Source organism: Chaetura pelagica, unplaced genomic scaffold (assembly GCF_000747805.2).
Source record: "Chaetura pelagica isolate M959 unplaced genomic scaffold, ChaPel_1.0 scaffold27, whole genome shotgun sequence".
Taxonomy (NCBI): Eukaryota; Metazoa; Chordata; class Aves; order Apodiformes; family Apodidae; genus Chaetura; species Chaetura pelagica.
This window is the reverse complement of record NW_009954020.1, coordinates 2,888,985-2,906,039: the sequence shown is the minus strand read 5'-3', so window position 1 is coordinate 2,906,039 and position 17,055 is coordinate 2,888,985. Positions and strand designations below refer to the sequence as shown.

At 35.0% G+C, this 17,055-nt stretch overlaps 1 protein-coding gene across 1 annotated transcript in view; it reads left to right on the top strand.

Annotated features, from left to right (window-relative positions):
- The window catches only part of LRRC6 (leucine rich repeat containing 6), a 35,502-nt gene that overhangs the window by 2,390 nt on the left and 16,057 nt on the right, over positions 1 to 17,055 (top strand). Inside the window, 10 exon segments of the mRNA XM_010002276.1 lie at positions 799 to 880; positions 882 to 961; positions 3,870 to 3,947; positions 5,912 to 6,084; positions 7,076 to 7,275; positions 8,399 to 8,569; positions 10,489 to 10,566; positions 13,208 to 13,273; positions 14,793 to 14,862; positions 15,705 to 15,800. Of these exon segments, the coding sequence (XP_010000578.1) occupies positions 799 to 880; positions 882 to 961; positions 3,870 to 3,947; positions 5,912 to 6,084; positions 7,076 to 7,275; positions 8,399 to 8,569; positions 10,489 to 10,566; positions 13,208 to 13,273; positions 14,793 to 14,862; positions 15,705 to 15,800 (1,094 nt within the window).

The following is a 17,055-nucleotide window of genomic DNA, read 5'->3' as shown; positions in this document are numbered from 1 at the left end:
GGCTGGAAACAAAGTAATAACATCTAGCTCAAGAGTGAGCCCTGGTTCTCATAGAATTTCTTTATCTTCATTATACACAGCCTTTTCACTGTTTGAAAGATTGCCTGGCATTAAATATTAGTATGTGAAAACTCAGAATCCAGATCTCTAGTGTCTTTCAGCCACTGAAGCTCCTTTGCTGGACTGCTAATGAGCTGGTAGTGCTTAAGAAATACCTAGGATTACATTTCATTCTAACATAAACATTTATAAGCATGAATTAGTTAAGGCTTTGCCTCAAGCACTGAAAAACTGGAAAATATCTGCCCACTTTCAGCATTCATCCTGCTTATTTCCATGCACACTGTACTGATGGAAGAATATGATGACACACAACAGCTAGTTTATTTTTTGTGAACATCTGTTATCAGGATATGAAAGCATAGGCCCCTCCATGGCTTGTCTTACATGAATCAATCTGCAACTGAAGCTATGCTAAAAATAGTGGATGCTGGATTAGTTTCTGCAAGGATTGTATCACACTCTCTGGCAGACTCAGCACTTTTCATATGGATTTTTCTAAATGTTACAGGTGATGTGTGTTTCACAAATGATGTTTACTATGGCAGAGTTGCCTGAAGTTACTTGTTTCTTGATATCTTTTCTAACAGATTTTTTAATTATTATTATTTTTTATTGGTGTTCTTACCAGATACCTGTTTTTAAATGGTGGAACAAAAGATTTTAATGATTTTATATGTTGTTCCTAAATCAAATGGTAGAAAGTTACTAAAGGGAAATGCACACTGTTTCTTTCAGTCACGGAAGATCTTGTTAGAAGACGTGCAGAACATAATGACTGTGAAATTTTTTCACTGGAAGAAATCTCTTTACATCAGCAGAAAAATGCTGGAGTATCTTGACAAATGGTGTCGAGATTTAAAAATTCTCTATCTTCAGAATAATCTAATTCCAAAAATTGGTAAGTGTTTTCTGGATATATATCTTTAAAAATGGATTCATGCAGAATTTTGAAATCAGAAAAAAAATATCTGTTGTCCTATACTTTAAGGGAATGTAGAGTGAGTAACTTGAATAGTTCTACATGTATCTACTCCTACAAGATTTCTTTTACCCATCTTTCTAATAAATTTCAAAGAAGCTCAGAAATGTGCAAGTGAAATTTTAAATGAAAAAGATAATACTAAGATACAAGTCACTTGAATATGAGTGTGGAACACCTTTTATTGATTAAAGTATCAAAAATCAAGATATAACTTAAATATCCTGTCTTTGTGGCAAACAGAGACATAGAATATACTAGAATATGCCAGAGACTATGATATCACAGGACTAGCTCTCTGCAGGCTCATTTTTAAATTCAGGCTTTCTACAAAGTATGTTTTTTGTTAACAGCAAAATAATGTTCATTCAGAAAAAGTACTTGCTTTTGTGCAAAAAGCCAGCTTTTTACAGTGAAGTCTCAATAGTCTTCTTGCACCACAAGGCAAGACAGAATTTAATATGGTCTGTGTTTTGTGGTATAGAACCACATGTTTGCTAGGCCCTCTGCAGAAAGATGCAACATCAACCCTTGAGATGAAATACTTAGACTCTACAGACTGTGTGTAGATGAAGAATGCAGAAGTGCACAGGAAATATATTAGCATATTTCTTTGACGTTCCTGAAGAGGAACGATAAAACAAATTAAAGTTTTAGGGTGAAATTCTATGCTCAGGACTGGTAGGCAAAGGCTTTCAATTCTCTGGAGGGGCTCATCAGGAAACTGTATCTGTACTGATAACATCTGCATTTCATGAAGTTCAGGAATCTTCTCCCAGAGAGAATAAGGTTTTTGAAACTGCTTTATGCTGCTCTACCCCATCAAAAATGGGTCTAACATCAGTTGTTTTCTCTGTTACTGTGTCCTTAATAAGGAACAAGACTTCATCTTGTTCTTTTGTCAGCACTTATACCTCCTTTATGTTAGCATGATATATCATATTACTGTTCAGATTATTGCTTTTTGGACACAATTATTTTCAGCAATCTCATTTTTGGGACATTCAATTTTGATTTTAATTCATCCTCACTATAAGAGAATTCTGCAGCTTCCTACTTCATATATCCTTGTGTAGCATAACAGCCTTAATAACAATTGAAAAAAAAAACAAACACAACACAACAAAAACAACTTTGCAAAACCATCAACCCCCCCCCCCCAAACAAAAGCACTATATAAGTAGTGACTAAAAGGGTTGTGTATCATAGTACTGAATTTGAGAAGTAATTCTTCCCAGTGTATACCAACTGTTCATGCAGAGCATACAGCAGTTCCAAGCACTCTTCAAAATATCATAGCCAAATGGTTTATATTGACTCTGTTGGGATGTGTCTTTTCTCCTCTTAGTGAAAACTTTTATGCAGTTCTCAAGATTAGACTTGCCTACTAATCAGACAGCAAGTTGTAAAGTATCCATTGTATGGATGAGTCCTGGTTCTTTTCTATCTGGAAAAATCCTCACAAAATACTCTTGGTTTCAACCCTTAATCTCTCTCCCATCTTCATGTGTACAGCGCCTGCTGTTACAGAAATACTGTAATACGAAAAGCAAACAGCCAACCTAAGCTGCACAAGTCCTTGCTGAGAGATTAATTTCATCATGTGTTTGTGAATGATGAATAAAATATCTCTCTGAGGTCTTACTAAACTAAGTGGTAGTATTCATGTTACCAAACTTTTAGACATCTGTGTCTTAGGCAGTTACTGTAGCCTCCCTTTATAACCAGTGGTGTAGAAGAAGCATATTTTTAAGCACAATTTGGTTCACTGGTTCTAGACAGACACTTCAAGGTAAGACAAATTGCACCTTGAAGAGCTTATTTCTCTCTAGTGATTATAGAAGAGGATAGACAACTAACTCAGCTGTAGGCATGATCTCTGTTGGCTAGGTGAACATTCCTCTGGCTGAATATCTTTGTCTCAGCAGGGACAGTTTTTTTCAGCAGTTAATCAGTGTGGCTTGTGAATTAGAGTTTGAGGTAAAGTTTATGCCTTCATTGGATAGGCTTCCCGGTCAAATCTCTGAAAGATCTGGTGATTGAGGAGAAATTGCTGAACTGTGACACAAGTTATCCTACGTATATTGTCTTAAGGTTTATGTTTCTGACCTTTGTGTCATGTGCTCTCTAATGGTGGTTGACTTTTTTGGGACTGATGAAGAACATTGCTACCCTGTTCTCTCTTTACCCCCTTCGTGAGTGCAAAGAAGGAAAGTCTAGTTTTCTGACACAACCCCACACCTTGCAAATCATCTAATTTCAATAGTTTATGCTGAAAATAATACAGATTATATTCTAGATTAGGAGGGTGTGTGCATGTGGCTTTGTTTTGTTCATATGAAGCTATAGAAATGCTTATTTGAAACGCTTTTAACAACGGAGAAGAAATTTCTTGTATTAACTCCACAACGATTTTTAAAAATTAAATATTTAGTATAAAAGCCAATCTTTTATATATAAGTGCAAAACCTCTAATTTTGTAAAGCTTAACTAAGTGTTACAGGCTTAACTAAGCCTGATCCTTTCTGAGTTTCTTGTCAAATGGAAAGTTTTACCATGCTTTTTGGCCAGTACTCTTGTATTATATACTTGTTTTATGGATTTGTGATTAAAAAATGTATTTCTAACCTTCTTTATTTCTTTTCACTTTGTGTTTTTGGAGAACTCTTTGGTTTTGTCTTTATTAATATTAAAATATTAATGTCCAGTGATCTGATACATATTCTGATTTGTGCTTCCTATTTTTTCCCCTTTATTATTTCTTTGAAGTGATGTTAGCAAGGAAAATGGTAACACAATTTCCAAACACATCTATTTTTTATTACAGAAAACGTGAGCAAACTAAAGAAGCTGGAATATTTAAATGTAGCTTTGAACAACATCGAACGAATTGAAAATCTGGAAGGTCAGATTTTAAACAAATTATTTTGCCTTTTCATATTGAAACATTTTAAGTTGGGACATGGTGTAACAGAGGGTGGAAGCCATTACTATGTCCACCAGTAAAAGTACTTAGTCAATACTCAGAAAGAGCCTTTTTGTGTGCAGTGTTTCTTTGTAGCAGATGCTCCCTCCTGCTGCAGTTTTGTCATTGAACTTTCTTAAATATAAGTCCCATTTTGCATATACCCTCCCCAGTGTTGCCAGCTATGATAGCTCTATTCTGTAATACTTTACAAAGCAGGAATCCGAATCTTTCATTAAATGGGTATTTTCCCACTGTAAAAATAAGATAATTTGTTATGCAGATGAGCTAGAGCAATGGGGGGTTTTGTTTGTTTGTTGTTTGTTTATGACTATGCAGGCTGCAAAAAGTCTCTTTTGTAGGCTGTTTCAGCAGTCATCTTCACTTCAGCAATCAAGTGTCACACACAAGAAGGTTCTACTCTCTGTACAGGTTGCGCTGGCAGTCTGGGGTTTTTTCAATATAGTTTTTTAAATGATTCTTTTCTCTGTCATTCCATGAAGTCCTGTCTGTTTTGTCTGTGTTTATTATTTCATCCTGCTTAATACTTTATCCTGCATGTACAAAGTTGAAGCATTTTCAAAGATGAATATCTAAGACTTAGTGCCACCCATAAACACGTTCCATATTACTTTAATAATTTCTGACTCGATTTCTTTCTCTTTGTTGATCCTGATTAGGCCAGTTGCTGAATCTTTAAAATGTCCACCTTTGATAAGGCAACAAGAAAAATAAAAAGCTAGGTTGTTTTTTATTGTTATTATTGTTGGGTTTTTGTTTTGGTGTTTTGTTTTCTTAAGTCTTCCAGCTGATTCAAGAGGATGGCTTAAATCATATAAAAGAAATAAACAAATAGGGTAAGCACAAATTAGTACAAGTTGAAGGAAGAAGTAGTACATCACATATTTGGCGATTTGCTGAGAAACTTGAATCTGTATCCATGCCAGTAAATTTTAAGTCCCTCTATAAGGTTGCATTATTTATTACTGTGATTTGTCATTTACTTAGGAGTCAGAACCTTTGGGAGTGAGCATTGCAACAATTTAGGTTAAGTCTCCTAATAAATCACTGTGAGTTGTTTATTTTCTTTCAGCTCCACTATGCATCAAATACTTGCCAAATAGACCTGCAAAGGAAAGAAGTGATTACAATGATAAGCACCAAAGTTGAGCTTGTCCTTAGCTAAACTTTTTAAACTTAGAGTCGAGATTAAGATTCAGATTGTGATAGAAGGATTATGATAAATTTTGGATCAGTGTTTCCCAGAGCATTTAGTTAGCTAATTCAGAATTTCTGATTATAATTAGTTGTTGTTGTTGACAGACAACATTTTCTTAGGGGTATTCGCAGTTTATCCAGAGATAAAGTCCTTAGCAAATTTTTAGAATTTAGTCCTTAGTGAATTTTTAGAAAACCTTATCTTTACTCTTGAATAATGTTAACTACGTAATTGATCCTGCTCTCCCGAAGCAATCAGACACTCTTTTAGCCATGTGGTGAAGAGCTGAGGAGGGGAACCAAGGCAATCAGACTGTTAAAACCAAAGTCCAGCTCATCTAGAAACTAAACATTTCTAGCTCATCTAGTATACAAGCACTACCCACAAAGTGTTGATGATGAAAAGCTATAATAAGTTTGATATTTTGTATTTTATTGAGATACTTTGTGTTTCTGTAAGTATTTTATTGAGATACTTTGTGTTTCTGTAAGTATTGTGACCTCGTAAACTTCAGCTGTGAATCACTCTTTCTCTTGTGGCTTGGGAAAGATGTGTTCTGATAGAATGAAATTAGTATACAGACAACAAATGCAGACAGTTTTACATCCAAGTGAGTGCACGTGTGTGTATGTATATAATGTGTACATTTATGTTGTGGACAAATTATATATATTTTTTGAAACAGGCTGTGAAGAACTACAGAAACTTGACCTGACAGCAAATTTCATTGGTGAACTCTCCAGTGTTGAAACCCTAAAATATAATATACATCTAAAGGAACTATTTCTAGTGGGTAACCCATGTACTCAATTTGAAGGTTATAGGCAATTTGTGGTAGCAACTCTTCATCAATTAAAAGTAAGTTTTAAAAATTAAATTTATATCCAAATCAATAACCAGCCTTGTTGCATGGACATATTAATTCCAAACGAAACAAATGACTGTGGTAGAAAACTAGGAGCATTTGTCTCATCATCCACAGGAAATTTAATTCTGTCTGAAGAATAAGTGACTACAGTAGTAATATGATAATAAATTAGTTCTGTTGTGACTAAACCACATAAACTTCTTAACTTTTCTATTATTTTCATTGGACAAAAAAAAACACAACTAAGTACACTGCACAGTGCTGAGTTTTATTCTTGTTTGTTTTTATATACACAATGTATTTTAAATTATTTTAATGATTGCAGAAAGTCACCAGGTTGTTGGCACCACACCAACAATATGTACCAAACCAACAGTGGAAGGCAGTAGAAAGATAGAAACTGATGTAAAACTGCACTGTGTTGCATTGACTGTAAATAGATACTTTGAGATTGAGGTTTTGTGTAATGATGTAATGATATTAATGTTTTCCTGCCATTGAAACAGTCAGTCCCAGTCCTGAAATATGTTCCCAGAATTTCCCTTGGAGAAATACAGACACTTATATAATTTATTAAGAGTAGATTCAGCTCCCTTTGTTGGCAATACAGTAACACCTTAAAAGAAATAATTTTGTAATACTTTCATGAGCTGAATCAAGGTCAATCAAACATGAGAAATGGTTGAAAGGACTCTGTCTACTACATAGTTTAGTAATACCAGCTGAAATTCCTGGAAAAAGCAAAACCAAACTCTTGGACACAAAACCATTTTCAGGCATGAATAGTAACTTATTGTAAATTCTTTGTAATACAGTTTAATTACATAGTGATATGGAGGACTAAAAATCAGATTTTTGTTTTACACAGGAAGTAATCTATCAAAATTAAACCTAAAGCTTAATGGATTTATTGATTTGAACATGTTTGAAGTTTCTCACATATCTCTATCATTTTGTTGTGTTTTGTTTTACTTTGGGAAGTGTTTGGATAGTAAAGAAATAGAACGTTCAGAGAGAATTCAGGCACTTCAAAACTATCCAGAAGTGAAACAGAAAATCAGAGAACAGGAACAAGCTTACCTTCTCAAAAGGGCCAGAGAAAAAGAAGAGGCTCAAAGAAGAATGCAAGAAAGACACGACAAGAAGCAAAAACAAATGGAATCTAAGCTTGGATTTGAGAGGTAAAAATAAACAAAATCAGTTTGTGAGTGAACATCGTTCTTATCTTTCTTCATTAAGAATTTTGCTTTTCCTTGTTAAATAATTTATATAATTCCACTAAAATCTTTTTGTTTGTCTTTATTCTTGTTTCTAGCAGAATTATTCATCCTCAGGCATGATACCTCTAATGAAAACTATAATTAATTGCAAACATAATTAATTAATAAGCTGCAGGGAGTACAATAGAATTTTCATCCCAAAACCCCAAGCTAAAAACTCTTGGTTCCAAAATAGTATAACTGAGAGCTTCATTCAGAACAGCTGGAAATTGTTATTTATGGTAATGCAGGGATTCCGGAGAAAGCAGCTGTTCACCTGTAATTTCTTTTGCTTTAGAGTTATTAGATATAAAGACTTAAATGGAATATTGCAGATCTTTTGATATTTAAAGGCTATGGAATGTTCACGTCTATGCTTCTTTCACCTAATATCATTGCTATTACCTAGATAGCAGAAGAATTTTTATCTGAGGTCATCTTCCACTGCAGCTGCCATCCATCTTATTTTTAACCCAACAGAGTTTAAATTCCATGGAGCCAGCTATAGAACTTTGCTCTCATACATCACAGCTGTATCATAAATTCAGTTTTCTCTCTATATTGGTAGACAATTTCTGAATATTACAGGGGAAAAAAACAATTTGGGTTCAAAGATGATACTTGAGAAGATGCCTAAGTAAAATTTTGCTAACCTGTACATTTCTAATTGCTGCTGCCTGATATTTGGAATACTTAAACATCAAGTGGACTGAAAGTTTTCTTTCACTTGAAATTTCTGAGAGTATCTGAAAATTCTACTCCTGAAATTAAAACTCTTGAGCTCCCTATCAGGGTTTTCAGAGGGGTAGGTATAACCAGAGTATCACTTCTTAGTTAAGTCAGTGAAAAACATGATGTTGAAATATGTGTCGTGGATTGATGAAAGCAGCAAAGCAGAGAACATTATCCAAATCTGCAAGGTATTGTGCTTGGTAGGAATCACACAGCAAAAATATTATTGCAAGAATTCAGTAGCAACTTGTTACTCTTACTTGTTACTCTTCCTTTGCTTCATTGGAATAATATTCCATGTGACCTTGTGTAGCCCAGACTCCCTACAGAACAAAGAAAATGATGGAGACAGAAAGCAAGAAACTGTTGAAGATAGTGAAGAAGACAGAAGATTTTGGGAGGAGCCTACACCGTACACTCCAGAAACTAGATTAGAAGCTCACAGATACATTGAAGAAAAACGGAGAGCTAAAGAAAATAGAAGGCATGTCCCTGTTTTAATATATCCTATGAATTGAGGAAGGGAAAAATTTCAAAGGTACAGAGTAGATGTAGGCAACAGCCTAGTAGTGAATATTACTGAGAACTGGCAGCTCAAATTCCTGTTGCCTGTGCAAATATGAATTAAATATTGAGATTGTTTTGTTTTGTTTCATTTCATTTTCTAAAACTTAGGATACCCTTTGTTTAATTTTTCATCAAGCAGAGTTTTAAAATATAACTTCTCTGTTCAACTGTGTTTTATAGACTAAGCTGAAAGAGACTAGGCTTAGGTTAGATATTTGCAAGAAATTATTTTCTGTGAGACTGGTAAGACAGTGGACCAGGCTCCACAGAGTTGTGGATGCCCCATCGCTGGAGGTGTTCAAGGCCAGGTTGGATGGGGCTCTGAGCAACCTGGTGTACTGGGAGGTGTCCCTGCCCGTGCAGGGGGGGTTGGAACTAGATGATCTTTAAGGTCCCTTCCAACCCAAACCATTCTATGATTCTGTGATTCTATGACTTTAGAAGTTTCACTTTTGTGTCCACTGGTACGTTTTGTGTAGTTCAATGTGTAGTTCAATGTTCTTGCCAGAAGCATTTATCAAGAGTGAGGGCTGCATTATATACATGCTCTAAAGGCCATGCTACAGAATTTTTTGTACAACTGATATTTCAGACAACTCTTCTATGTATCTTAGAATTTTTTTCACATATTTTATCAAAGATATATAAATATATAAGATATAACAAAGAATACTAAGATTCTTCAGGTTTTCTATGCAGTTTGGTATGGTGAATCTGAAGATGTTTGGCTCCTGGAAAGCCTTTAAAACTTTGTAAAGTTGCTACTGACCATGGAAAATTAATTCAGATACTAGCAAAAAAAAAAAAAAAGTATTTTATTACTGCTGGCTTATCAGTTCCACAAACATTGTAAGAAATGTCTTTGTTTTCCTTTTATTTACCTTTTTGTTAATATATAAGCATTTGTGCCAGAGATTTTTCTAGCTGTTTTTTTTAAGAGCATGCTTTTTAAAAGATTATTAAGTCAAAGTATCGACAAGATCAGTCATAGGGAAGTCACCAAGAAATTTGGAAATCTGCATAACCGGTTGCTATTATTAATTCAAGGTCTAACACTTTCCTGGAAGACTGTAGCACCCAGATTATAGCTAGTTAGAATTTAGAATTTAGGAATGCCTTGCTCTAGTCAAATGGAAATATGTTCCAAGTGCTTCCCTCTAAGTATTCAAGGAGAATCCAAATAGGATTTTAATAAAGACAAAATAATTAGCTTATTGATTTTTCTAAATTTCCAAGTCATTTAAAGGAGATAAAAATCCTTTCCCACTTCACTTTGTTTTGGTAGTCAGAATTTTGTTAGGTAGCCTGTGAAAGGTGGGAACAGAAAAGTGCCTCTGACAACTTCAAATCATCCTTGCTGGTGGACAGGAGCTGAAATGTAACTTTAATTTAAGTTACTCAGTATAAAAGGATGTTTATTTTAGTATAAAATTGACATGAGCACAATCTCACCAATGCTGAATTTTAACCTACCTATGACATATTAGCACATGTTAAAAAACTGAGCAGCTTTGGCTATTGCCAAAGGAATGAATATTTGCAGTTTCATTGAAACAAAATTCAGACAAGTGTAAAATTGGTTGCAGCAGACAGGTGTACAACATCTCCTTTAGCTGCACTTTGCCAGAACAAGGCATTTCAGGTCATCTCAGCAGAAAGGTAAAGATCTAGTGATTATGATGTGACTGAATCCTTAACATCAAATACCAGACAACTCTTACATCTTGCCATCCTCTTCTTTCTTTTTTGTTGTGAAACATAAAATACCAGAATATGAAATAATAAACCTTTTTTCTTTTTTTTTTTTTTTCTTTTTTTTTTTTCTGTTTAATTAAGGGAATCAAAAAAGAGAGAGAAGCCCCTTCGGACTCTGGTCACTGCAGAAGGGAAAGTTCTCAATGTGAATGTGCCCAAGTATGTAAGGTCAAGAGGTTAAACAGACCAATCTCTGTAGAGTTGATTTGTGCATCTATTTCAAGTTATTTAACAATCCAAAAATAAGAGGGCTGACATATTCTCGTTGCAGTATTATATACTGGTGAGGAAGCTGACTTTTAAAATTATGTTCTGATGCTGGAAATATAATTATTTTTCACTGAGTGAAGTGTTGAATGTTGTTTAATGTAACATCTTTGATGATTGAAGAACGTTTTACCCTTTTCCCATGGGGAAAGGAAGGTTCTCTTTCTTTGAGCATCTTGCTAATAGTGGAAAAGATTAACCAGTTGACTATTGAAGATGAATAGCCACTTTAAATATGGAAAAACACATCAAAGTAATAATTCTGGACAAAATCATTCTGTCCTGATGACAGATGTAAAGCTGGCAGGATTGGGAAGGATAAATAATTCATTTCTATGGCATGAGATCCTTTGACACTGAATGAGTTCTCTCAGAACAGAGGCTGGTGATACGGGGAAGTCCCCTGTATTTTATCCTTGACAATGGCATCTGGGTAATCAAGTCTTTTGGAATCAGATTCCAGGGATGTCAGCCATGTATGACCATTGGTTTCACTTGAACTAAGCCTTCCTTTTCTAAGGGAAAAAAGGAGACAGACAGTGCCCACATTTTTCCTTATAAGAGCCTCCTACAGGAGACAGTGATCAAAAAGTGAAGTAGGAAGGGCCACTTCCCTGTCCTCTGAGCAAGGTTTTCCATCTTAAGACTGATTTAGCTGCAAAATCAGAGCTATGAATGTGCTTCATTAAGACGAACATGCTAACATGGTTAGCATGAAGAATGCTTTCAAAATCTTGGAAATGTATAAATCCATGTAAATTCAAGGAATTTGAAAACCTACATTATGGGCTCAGTGCACAATTTTCAGAGGTACAGGGGAAAATAAAGGCAGTGGCAGAAGAGCTCATGTTTATTCCATCTGTACCAGAAGATACTTGCCATTGTCTTGTTGTACTTATTTTGTAAAAATGCGCTGACTGAAAAATAATTATGTATTTTTCTGGTTCAGAGCAAATAGTTTACATCTTGTGTTAATAGAATTTGCTTATACCTCCAAAACCCAGAGAAATTTGGAAGAAAGCTCTATCTATCTTTTTTTAGAATAAATATAATATCCTAGAGTTCCCTGTCATTAGCAGTCCTGTTTGGGTCACTCAAGTTTTCGGCATTAAAATTTAGTCTGTGGATGTGCCCAGGTGAAGCCAGATCAATGAGCAGTTTTTTGTCATGGCTTCAACAAGAAAATCACAGCTCTTCAGTGCAATCTGGCAGGATATTAGAGAGACAAATTAAGAGATTCAAGAAGTTAGAGGGTGTTCTCCAAAGATTTTGCTTCGATGCAAAATTCAGATATCTCCAGCAATGACCAACCTTCTCTGATGTTCTTCTGGAGCAAGAAGAAAGGCTGCATGCTGCTGAGAACTGGCTGTTTTGTTTCTTTGGGTCTCATTAGGCTTCGCTCTAGAAAATTTTACAATTCTTTTCTGTTTTTTTACTCTTCATATTTTAATGAATTCTCAAAATTTGTGATGGAGTAAGAAAAAAACAGGAAACAAAGGTGTTCTGTGTTATTTGCAGTTATCCATTTAAAAAACCCACAAGCTAAAAGCTCCATAAGTTTTCTCTCAAGTTGTCTGTAGCAGTATACAGAAGAGCAAGAGTTAAAAAGTATACCCATCAAATATTTTTATTGTTGAAAAAATGTATCATCTAAATTGCTCAGATTTGAGCTTTTTTCTGTTACCTAAACTCAAACTATCAAAAGTATTTTAATGTCACTGAAATATTCCAGATAAATTACATTTAACAAACCCATCTCATTTTATACCAACAACTAATTAATAGAAGTCTTGTCATTTTTAGATTTTTTTTCCTGTTTTTTCTTTTATACATGGGAAATGTTTGAGTACCTGAGCAGTACTTGTAAGTCTAGACCAGATCTCCTTACAGTTGTAGAAATAGATGTCATTTTCAATCTTCAAACAGAGAGATCCTTTCACAATTTTAGGAACTCTGCCAGATCACAAACACAGGTAATACAATCTACAGTCTCATTTTCCAGAAATACTATAAAGCTCATAGAATTAAGGACATCACCGAAGTCTTATTTTCCTTAGGAAATGCACAAGCAGATATTTATACACTACACAAATTATTTGCTATAAAGAAATATTTTTTTAAACACATGATAAATTTAGAATTACCAAGTTCCACACTTTTCATGCTATTCATGAGCTGTGTTTTCTCTACAGATGTTACTAGAGCAGGCACATTTCACCAGCAGATGTCCCTCTTTCTGCACTGACAGGCTGATCTGAATTGTAACTGACCTTCTGCAGTACTTTTTTTGTCTCTTGTGGGTTGGGTGGAGAGAACACAAAATAAATGTAAGAATTATTTTGGTTCGAGTGCCAATATTTTTTTTATGTTCATGGGCAAAATTGCAACTGTTTCTAAAATGATTATGTGACATATAGTCTGACTGGTGTCTGCCTTCATTTAAAATTGCTAGCAATTTGAAGTATTCCATGTTTGCTTATTTGTTCCAAAACATTATTTATCCTGGAGGTGGTTTTTTTGTCATTATTATTAGGCTTCATTTCTCTTTGAAAGATGATGAAGAAAACAACCAGATTATCTTGGATCTTGCTGTTTATAGGTAAGATTTTTTTTCCTCCTATTTTTTTTCCATTTTTAAGTTTTAATACACAATGTTTCCAGTATCTTCCTTTCTGTAATGGGGAATTTTCAGGATAATAAATAATATAGAAGGTAAAAGAGTTAATCTTGAAGCCTGTGCTAAAGAAATGAAGCTGAATAAACCAGTGACCTCTCAGTCTGTTCTGTTATTCCTTAATGAGGACTGTAACTAATAGTCCTTTTTGGAATTGATGTTTTCTGCCGTCCACAGGCAGGTTTCCTCCACTCCTGTCCTTTTATACTCGTGTAAAATCTTGTGCATTCTTCGTTTGCAAATTAGGGTAGTAGGGAATGGGGTTTTTTGCCCAATCTCTGGCTCTAGAAGTGCTCTAGTACAGTTCGTGTACTTCTACTTAAATTCTGCCTCGTAAGACACAGTAGGGTCACCTTCTCCTACTTCCCTTGCTCACTGGCAAGAGTTTATGGCCCATGTTATTTCCTGAACTGTGCCAATACAATGCCTGGTAGAAATTTGGTTGAACTAGACCCAAATGTGGCAAGGAAACATGCTAACTATATGACAGTATCTACTACTGCTCAGTATAGTGGCCTTGCTCATGCTTCAGGAAGGTGCTGGAAACCCACAAGCTTATTTACCCAGAGTAGGAACTTGTTAGAGAAAAGCTTGAGCTAGTTTTATAGCACATAAACACTATTCAAGCCAGATGTTCTGCCATTAATTTCCTTCAAAAGGAGCCAGCTCCATGTTTCTGAATTAGAAGAATTACCTTGGAGCCTCAGAAAATCTGTTCAAGTGCAATAAAAAGCTGGATATGTTGTATTTTGTGCTCACCTGTAAGAGATGCAAATAAAGATTGAAAAAAACACCTAAGAAGTAACATTCCAAAAGAAAGGAAGCAGGAAATATGTACATTCACTAGTAGGTTGCAGGAGCATGAGTGCATGTGTCATATGATGAAAAGCAGATGTTGAAGTGAACCTTTTACAGGCCACAGATTTTGTTTGACAGTACTGAAATCTAAAAACACTGTGTTTTCTGGGAATGTAAAATATTTCTGTTCCTTATTTTCCAGTAAATTCTGTGCAAAAAAAGCCTACTTTTATATAAATTTATATTTAGTAGTTTAACCTTCAGAAAGAAAAGTAGCAAACTACTTGCACAATTTTAAATAGCAAAGAGTTAATTTTCATGTTACTGTAAAGCACTAAACTAGAAGATGAAAGAACTTTCCATTTTACGCAAAGATTTTGGATTCTTGCAGTTATATAATAGCTAATGTGGTGGACTTGACAGAATTTAGACATTCTTTTAATTGACATTCTGTGAATACACAGGAACATAAGGGTTTTTTTCCAAAGACATTAAATCCTCAATATTTCTTACAATTTACTAACTGAAATTGAAGTTTGTAGTTCATAAACTGCAAAAATCGTAATGAAAGAGCTGTATGATCTGCACTGCTTATTTATTGGGCTGTACTGTAGGTGGATTAATTTATTTGTATTTCCTTCTGAAGACATTTGGACACTTCTCTGCTTGATGTTGATGTCCAGCCAATGTACATACGAGTATTGGTGAAGGGAAAGGTTAGTGCTTACTCACTACATTAATTTAAAATCAAGAATTAATGCTTCCCATAGTTGTTAAATGGACTCTGGATCTGACATGTATGAGTTATAAACCATGTGCACCTATGCAGAAAAAACATTCTTTCATACTTGCATTATTTTGGACCACACAGAAACTATGGAAGTCCAAACCAGAATATATGTAAAGCCTGAAATAAAATTTCACTCTCTCTTTCTCTCCTGTCTTCTTACTCCCCACACACGGTGTTCCATAATTCACTGAGCCTGCTAGTTGCCCTAGGCTAGAATTTAGTAATTTCGCATTCTGGAATTTATAGCTGACAGAAACAAATGGATGTATACTATTTTGAAAGGGCACTTAAAATGTCATTCCATTTTTTCTCTGTTCTCAGTGGTTTTAATTTTAGCATCAATTTTTTTAAAAATTCAAAATATTTAAATGGTAAACCAAAATCCCTATTTTTGACTGTACCAACTGCATAAATAAAACTTAAGAATTACTTTATGTCTAAAATAGACTGGATAATCTTTCTCATTTAATTGCTAATATAAGTCAAGTTTCATTTTCTAACCTTCTTCAGAAATGTCACTTGAGGAATGACAGCAATTCAGAAATATACATTTGACTATGTAAGTAAAGCTGTTTAGCATGCTAATCATTTATTAGGATTTGTAAAACTACATATAAAGTGAGAGGATTTAGACCTACACTATCCTTAAAATCAAAGGATGTGCTAGTTATGTTTCTGCATGTGATTTTTCCATGTAAAACAAAAAAAAAAATGTAGCATTTAGCATACATTTAATCAAATATATTTCACTCCCATATTTTGTCATAGCCTTTTCAGCTTGTGCTCCCTGAGGAAGTGAAGCCAGACAGCAGCTCTGCTAAAAGATCACAAACAACTGGGCATTTAGTTGTCACCATGCCAAAGGTATGTAAATTAATCTGAGGAGGCATCAGAGATACTTCAAATGTTGTGAGTGCTTTGGGAATGTTTCTGAGTTACAGGTAACATCTGGGTAGCTGAAGTTATTCATTCTAGTCTTTCCCATCAGAGTGTAATTTCCGAAGAAAGAACATTTCAGGAAGACAATTTAATCATAGAGCCAAACCTTAGGACTTAAGATACCTTTAAAGAAACATTATGAAAATCAACACTAATAGAACTGTTTGTATGTCCTTTATTTTGTTCCAAAACCAGCTTTTTATATATGAAAGAGACTTTGCAAAACAGTATTATGCAAATGTATAAGAAAATGAATATCTTTAATATCTGAAAATAAGGAATTTACCTGCTTGCTTTTTCCATCTGTATTTTTATTTTATTTTATTTATTTTATTTCATTTTTTTCCAACCTGTGAAAGCCCCAGGTCAGATGGAGCACTGAGCAACTTGGTCTAGTGGGAGGTGTCCCCACCAATGGCAGGGGGGCTGGAACTAGATGATCTTTAAGGTCACTTCCAACCCAAACCATTCTATGATTCTGTAATTCTCTGACAAAGGGCAGATTTGATCTGAATGGCATAAAGGGGTAGGATGGGGGCAGAAACAGGAAGGTGTTTGAGGTGGGACTTGATGTTGTCTGGTGCAAGACAGGGTTCTTAGACCTGCAGGAAGAGCAGAGATGGATTGAAAGGCTTGGAACAAACAGCGAGATGGAAGTTTTAGGAAGGCAGAGTTCTGGAGATGAGAATGGATTATATGCTGGGGCTCTGGGATCTGAGGGAGAGGTTGATCAACTTCAGTATCATGCTCTTCTGCCATTATGTCTTATGGAGGGCTGGGCTGCTTTTAGGGCCTTTAGGCCTACATCATGTACTTCTGGCTTTCAGAAACAGGGTAAGCCTTCCCAAGGATAATTACAGGCCAAAAATAAATTCTTGTTGATCTAGCCTTACCCTTTTGGCCTCTAGTTTCCCTGCTGTGTAGGAGCAGTGGGACATGGTGCTACATGTGAATCTATCAGAATATATCCGTTACAGCATTTTCTTCTGAAAGAGAAGCCTTCAGCTGCTCTTGGGGTAATTTCTTCCTCTTTGTCCCCTGATCTATTTCTAAGACTATGCAACTAGTAGCTGCAACTAGCAAGTTATTTTTCAGCTTTTAGCTTTTTCCATTTGTGGTTTTGTACATTCTAAATTTTCTTCTGTACTTCAGTCCCTTACCATCTGTTTCTCCCCTCATG